At 46.9% G+C, this 7,316-nt stretch overlaps 1 protein-coding gene across 1 annotated transcript; it reads right to left on the bottom strand.

The window, feature by feature from the left end:
- Nucleotides 1-3,921: 3,921 nt before the first annotated feature.
- Nucleotides 3,922-7,094, bottom strand: LOC122930387 (polyubiquitin-C). The gene is made up of 2 exons (XM_044283748.1): nt 6,944-7,094; nt 3,922-6,095 (listed from the first exon to the last, which is right to left on the bottom strand). The coding sequence occupies exon 2, from the start codon at nt 6,087-6,089 to the stop codon at nt 4,032-4,034; it is 2,058 nt and encodes a 685-aa protein (XP_044139683.1). The 5' UTR covers nt 6,090-6,095; nt 6,944-7,094; the 3' UTR covers nt 3,922-4,031.
- Nucleotides 7,095-7,316: the final 222 nt, after the last annotated feature.

Consider the following 7,316-nt stretch of genomic DNA (forward strand, 5'->3'; position numbering starts at 1 on the left):
GTCTAACTAGTGCTCCCCCGACATGTTTCACCACTGCGGTGGCATCTTCAGGGGTTTGGATTATGGGGTTTTAGATGCTCCAGACCCCTGAAGACGCCACAGCAGTGGCAAAACATGTCAGGGGAGCACTAGTTAGATTTTAGTAAAGAGCATTAGTGATTCATTTAGGAAGCCGTCGTGCAGATGCAGCTGAAGTCATCATTATGGTCTGCACCCAATGGCGAAGATGAGGAAAGAGAACCTCTACATCAGAAGACACTGGAAGTAATAGGTACGTGGTGCAGTGTTCTCCTGGATGTTTAATAGTGGTGAATATGATTTACATACAAATATACCATTAGCACTGAGGCCGGGGAGCAAACATTTTTTTTCCGGATCTTTGTTTTGCGGACTAAAGGATACATACGGTCGCGTGCATGAGCCTTATAGTTGGGTTGAAAAATTAAAGCGGCTGTCACAAGGATCAACCCTATTAACCAGGTATATAGCCTGGTAAGGTTCGCCCTGCTGAGTAAAATGATGCTCGTCTTTTCTTTAGGTGCAGGCATTTTGGAGAAATGTACACTTTTATGCAAATAAGGCATTGGAGCACCGCTCCAGCAACTCCCTGGTGCTCCATTGTTAACCCCCCCCCTGGCTAGTTTCACACTAACTTTTTTTACTGGCTCCGGCAAGGTTCAGCAAAAAACGCTTCTGCATCCGTTATGGACGGAGCCGGTTGTATTATCTTTAACATAGCCAAGACTGATCCGTAATGAACTCCACTAAAAGTCAATGGGGGACTGATCAGTTTTCTATTGTGGCAGAGTAAACAGATCTGTCCCCATTGACTTGCATTGGGGGTCATGCCAGATCCATCTTACTCTGCATCCCAGGACTGAAAGCAAAATACAACATGTTGCCGTTTGCTCTCTGGTCTGGGAACGCAACTAAACAATGCGATTTTTGGAGCAGTTTAGTTTTGTCCCCATTGACCATGAATGGGGACAAAACTAAAGCTTTTTTCTGGTATTGAGCCCCTATGACGATCAATAAGGGAAAACTTAAACGCTAGTGTGAAAGTACCCTTAGATTAACAGCATTGTTCAATGGTTCCCTAGCAAGGCACGTACATACCACATCTGCTGCTTGACAAGCACCATAGATTAGGTTCACTGACAACTGCACACTAGAGGTGAAGCAGACGGCGCCTCCAGTTTCAGCAACAGCGCATGCGCACTTTCTATGCTGCTCAGCAAGCAGATGTGGTACGCACATGCCTTGCTAGGGAATCAGAGCACAGGCACAAGAGATGAGCGCTAGACTCACATCTAGTGCTGTCAATCTAAGGGGAGGGCATGTTTTTAACAATGGAGGCATCTATTGAGCACCAGGGACATTGCTGAAGCAGTGTTTAAACCGCATAAGCCCGCCTCCTTTGCCTAAAAATAAGTGCATTTCTGCAACACGCATGACATGCTGTAGATTTGTTTAGGGTCCATTCACACATCCATAGTTCTGGGTCTGCATCCGTTCTACAATTTTGTGGACCGGATGCAGACCCATTCAATTCAGTACACCATGTAGTAGTTCCATCCTGCAGCCCCTCAAAAAAAACAAAAAAAAAAAACGCATGTCCTATTCTTGTCTGCAATAGGCATTTCCCATCATAGTGCTGGCCATCTTCAGTCTGCAAAATGCAGAATGCACACTGGCGGTGAATGGACCCCTGGGACACAGACTGCCAGAGGACCTCATAAGTTAGATACATCCTCCAGCAACGCAGGGGATATCAAAAACAGCACCAGTCCTGATAGGTCTCGCCCCATGTTATGCAAATTAGCCCCTTAATGCAATGCCGTTTCAGCCAGAGGCTTCGCTCAGTTTTCTCTGACCGTGCATCCACCATTTTGACAGGGCCAGGCAGTCAAGACATTCTCATGCCAGGCCCTGAAGTCTTGTGACATGGTGTTCGGCACACCCGCAGTGCATGGCTGGAGATCACTGAGCAGATTCCATCTCCAGCCATGTAATGTGACAAACATTATGACAAGACTTCAGGGCCAGGGGCGAGAACATCTAGACCTCATTCCTGTAAAAGTGGAGCACGCAGCCAGTAGAGAAAACTGAGCAGAGCCTCTGGGTGCGTCAGCAATGCCCTTGAGGCACCAAGAGGCTTATTTTCATAACAAATTCTTATTTCTATGAAGTTGGGGCATGCATCAAGTAACAAATCTCAATCTAGCGACAAGCACAGATCTGCTGAGGCAGATTGCTTTACTTACACATTTGTGATAACCGATTCCTGTTAACTTCTAGGAGTGCTGTGAGCATGCTCCAAGACTTGTACAGGGGTCACCACGGAGAGTGAGGTGGTGAACTAACCTGACACCTACAGGCGACCGAGTCCAGCTTGGTAACAGAAGTTACCCAACGATCCTCCTGATGACACCCGAGTAGCAATCACTTCCAAAGAGTCAACCTATTGTAAGGTTAAGTTCTCAGCACGGTCAGATTCTCGATGGCTGTCCACACAAGGCACGTGTTCCTGCATGGCAGCCAAGCATAACTGCTTCGACAGTCATGAGTTTTTGTGGAAACAGTGCGAACTTGACCAGTGGGATAAACCCCCTCATTTTAAAGCCCCACTCACACATCAGGTCAGTTTTGCAGACCACAGACCCATGAAACAGGCACCAGCTATGTGCATCCCACATTTTGATGTGGATCCAGCGACTATAATGGGTCTGCAAGTCACATGTTGGACACAGACCGGGCATTTCCTATCGTCTGCAGTGTGGCCACATGGAACCTGAAGCACACAAAAGGGCTTTCATGTCCGTGCAACTATGCCGCAAAAGATAGGACATGTCACACTAGCGTTAGACACCTTTCTCTCTGCATCCCAGCATTGCTGGTAGGCTCCATTCACTATAATTGAGACTGGTGGAGATCAAGCCACAACCTGGCAAATGTGCAAAGAATCAGCCAGATCGAAAGCACTGCACACATCGTTTTTCGCCCGGCTGATTCTCAGCATGGTTGCGGCTGCATCTCCACCGAGGCAGCAGGTGTCAGGTAGCGTCTGGCAGTGCCAGACCCAGACAACTCCTGCAGACTGCTCCATGTCAGATGCAGCAAGGCTAGAGTCACACTAGTGTACAAGAAAACGAATTCCTAGCACGTGGATACACAATGTAATGAGGGTTCATCTTTTAACTGTATAGGCAGCTAAGGCTACTTTCACACTAGCGTTCGATCGGATCAGTTCTGAACGGATCCGATCATATTAATGCAGACGGAGGCTCCGTTCAGAACTGATCCGTCTGCATTAAAATGCCAAAAAAAAGCTAAGTGTGAAAATAGGCTCGGACGGATCCGTCCAGACTTTCAATGTAAAGTCAATGGGGGACGGATCCGCTTGAAGATTGAGCCATATTGTGGCATCTTCAAACGGATCCGTCCCCATTGACTTACATTGTAAGTCTGGACGGATCCGTACGCCTCCGCACGGCCAGGCGGACACCCGAACGCTGCAAGCAGCGTTCAGCTGTCCGCGCGGAGGCGAGCGGAGGCTGAACGCGCCAGACTGATGCAGTCTGAGCGGATCCGCTCCATTCAGGCTGCATCAGGGCTGGACGGCTGCGTTCGGGTCCGCTCGTGAGCCCCTTCAAACGGAGCTCACGAGCGGACACCCGAACGCTAGTGTGAAAGCAGCCTAAAAGGGGTCAACCACTTAATACACTTCAGTTGAAACTTTCTAGACTTCTGACAGCTCAAGCAGAGAATCTGAATACAAGCTGCCACATTCTTGGTCATCTGTTGCAGAAGTTTGTACTCAGCTGCTAAGCTCCACCTGTTATATAGAAAGCCTCAGGTAAGTCAGACTATGGCTCTAGGAATTGTATTCTATGGTGATAAAACTGACAAAAGGCAAACTTCTGCTGTGCAACAATCTTTATTTAGCAATACCAAGTCTACAGGATTGTGACTGTAGCATAAGAGCAAACAGTGCAACAAGGAAACAGCAACACGGAATGAAAGTCTAAGGTTTAACAGCCACCCCTCAGGCGAAGCACAAGATGGAGGGTGGATTCTTTCTGGATGTTGTAGTCGGAGAGGGTGCGACCATCTTCCAGCTGCTTGCCTGCAAAGATCAATCTCTGCTGATCTGGTGGGATACCTTCTTTGTCTTGGATCTTGGCTTTCACGTTCTCAATAGTGTCACTGGGTTCAACCTCAAGGGTGATGGTCTTGCCAGTAAGGGTTTTTACAAAGATCTGCATGCCACCTCTCAGCCGGAGCACAAGATGGAGGGTGGATTCTTTCTGGATGTTGTAGTCGGAGAGGGTGCGACCATCTTCCAGCTGCTTGCCTGCAAAGATCAATCTCTGCTGATCTGGTGGGATACCTTCTTTGTCTTGGATCTTGGCTTTCACGTTCTCAATAGTGTCACTGGGTTCAACCTCAAGGGTGATGGTCTTGCCAGTAAGGGTTTTTACAAAGATCTGCATGCCACCTCTCAGACGGAGCACAAGATGGAGGGTGGATTCTTTCTGGATGTTGTAGTCGGAGAGGGTGCGACCATCTTCCAGCTGCTTGCCTGCAAAGATCAATCTCTGCTGATCTGGTGGGATACCTTCTTTGTCTTGGATCTTGGCTTTCACGTTCTCAATAGTGTCACTGGGTTCAACCTCAAGGGTGATGGTCTTGCCAGTAAGGGTTTTTACAAAGATCTGCATGCCACCTCTCAGACGGAGCACAAGATGGAGGGTGGATTCTTTCTGGATGTTGTAGTCGGAGAGGGTGCGACCATCTTCCAGCTGCTTGCCTGCAAAGATCAATCTCTGCTGATCTGGTGGGATACCTTCTTTGTCTTGGATCTTGGCTTTCACGTTCTCAATAGTGTCACTGGGTTCAACCTCAAGGGTGATGGTCTTGCCAGTAAGTGTTTTTACAAAGATCTGCATGCCACCTCTCAGACGGAGCACAAGATGGAGGGTGGATTCTTTCTGGATGTTGTAGTCGGAGAGGGTGCGACCATCTTCCAGCTGCTTGCCTGCAAAGATCAATCTCTGCTGATCTGGTGGGATACCTTCTTTGTCTTGGATCTTGGCTTTCACGTTCTCAATAGTGTCACTGGGTTCAACCTCAAGGGTGATGGTCTTGCCAGTAAGTGTTTTTACAAAGATCTGCATGCCACCTCTCAGCCGGAGCACAAGATGGAGGGTGGATTCTTTCTGGATGTTGTAGTCGGAGAGGGTGCGACCATCTTCCAGCTGCTTGCCTGCAAAGATCAATCTCTGCTGATCTGGTGGGATACCTTCTTTGTCTTGGATCTTGGCTTTCACGTTCTCAATAGTGTCACTGGGCTCAACCTCAAGGGTGATGGTCTTGCCAGTAAGTGTTTTTACAAAGATCTGCATGCCACCTCTCAGCCGGAGCACAAGATGGAGGGTGGATTCTTTCTGGATGTTGTAGTCGGAGAGGGTGCGACCATCTTCCAGCTGCTTGCCTGCAAAGATCAATCTCTGCTGATCTGGTGGGATACCTTCTTTGTCTTGGATCTTGGCTTTCACGTTCTCAATAGTGTCACTGGGTTCAACCTCAAGGGTGATGGTCTTGCCAGTAAGGGTTTTTACAAAGATCTGCATGCCACCTCTCAGCCGGAGCACAAGATGGAGGGTGGATTCTTTCTGGATGTTGTAGTCGGAGAGGGTGCGACCATCTTCCAGCTGCTTGCCTGCAAAGATCAATCTTTGCTGATCTGGTGGGATACCTTCTTTGTCTTGGATCTTGGCTTTCACGTTCTCAATAGTGTCACTGGGTTCAACCTCAAGGGTGATGGTCTTGCCAGTAAGGGTTTTTACAAAGATCTGCATGCCACCTCTCAGCCGGAGCACAAGATGGAGGGTGGATTCTTTCTGGATGTTGTAGTCGGAGAGGGTGCGACCATCTTCCAGCTGCTTGCCTGCAAAGATCAATCTTTGCTGATCTGGTGGGATACCTTCTTTGTCTTGGATCTTGGCTTTCACATTCTCAATTGTGTCACTGGGTTCAACCTCAAGGGTGATGGTCTTGCCAGTAAGGGTTTTTACAAAGATCTGCATCCTGACCTAGAAAAAGAAAAATAAACTTCTGTGTCAAACAAAAACACTACTACACATCAAGCACATTTTGATTAGAGGAAGCTTCTTTAGCTCAGGGCAAACATTTGGCTCAACATTATTTTCATTGTAAAGAATTTAAGTTTAACAGTAACCAAAACCTCCACCATCTGCATTCTGCTCAACTCACAAATTTCTATATCTACAGCCCCAATATAACCTTACATATTCTAGATCCTACAGAACATATCAGACAATAGATATTTTTATATTAAATCAGCCATCACACAGACAAGCTGAGGTACGGTGGCCATGAACATTCCCTGTACTTACATCATATACCACTGGCAAAGGTTTTTTAAAATATTTACAGCTTAGGCTGCGTTCACACTTCAGTTATGTGATCAGTTATTTCCATCAGTTATTGTGAGCCAAAACCAGGTGTGGGTCAAAAACACAGAACAGGAGGAGATCAAATAATTACAGCTGATCTCTGAAGGCTTCACTACTGGTTTTGGCTCACAATAACTGATCGAAATAACTGAAGTATGAACACAGCCTTATTGGTTTATAGCACAGCAGCAAAAGCATTAACTCGCAGACTGAGGTAAAGGACAAGGACTACAAGTGTTATTCCCGCTCAAGAATAGCACATAATAAAGCCAGCCTTCACCTAACATGTTATAAAAGGCTTCTGACCGCTTACTTCTCCTCAGACATATTTTTTTACATGTATTTCCGGCCCAAACCTCCTTGCCGCCAAATCTATATTACGTTACCTTCACCACAGCACATACAGTTTATACCGACAGGCAAATAAAACCACCACTGGACAGAAAATAAGAGTAATAACTTACCTGTTAGAGAACGAGAACAATAAATGCTGCCGCTGCCTTATCCACAGCTTTGTGTTATTTTTCCTAAACGTAGTCGGATCTATCTGAGTGCTGCGTCACATGCCCCTTATTTATAAGCCTAGCGATGACTCACCACCACCTGGTAACTGATTTGCTCATGCGCCACAAAGAAAACATAGCTCCCGGGACTAGGGCGGAGTAACAGTTACACGCCCGAAAATACTAGATTCATTTTGTAGGATTAACACAGTGGAATAAACACTTACCAGACTCGTTGGCTAATAGAAACTACCGTTTACGTATCACGTATTACAACATTCGTTATAAATGAGCGCGGAGGGATACGCGGCAAAGGGGCGTAGAGTTGTGCCGA

The sequence above is a fragment of the Bufo gargarizans genome, chromosome 3, assembly GCF_014858855.1.
Source record: "Bufo gargarizans isolate SCDJY-AF-19 chromosome 3, ASM1485885v1, whole genome shotgun sequence".
Taxonomy (NCBI): Eukaryota; Metazoa; Chordata; class Amphibia; order Anura; family Bufonidae; genus Bufo; species Bufo gargarizans.

Excerpts from the sequence above, each read along its gene's own strand:
- LOC122930387 (XM_044283748.1), bottom strand. The coding sequence starts at position 6,089 with ATGCAGATCTTTGTAAAAACCCTTACTGGCAAGACCATCACCCTTGAG.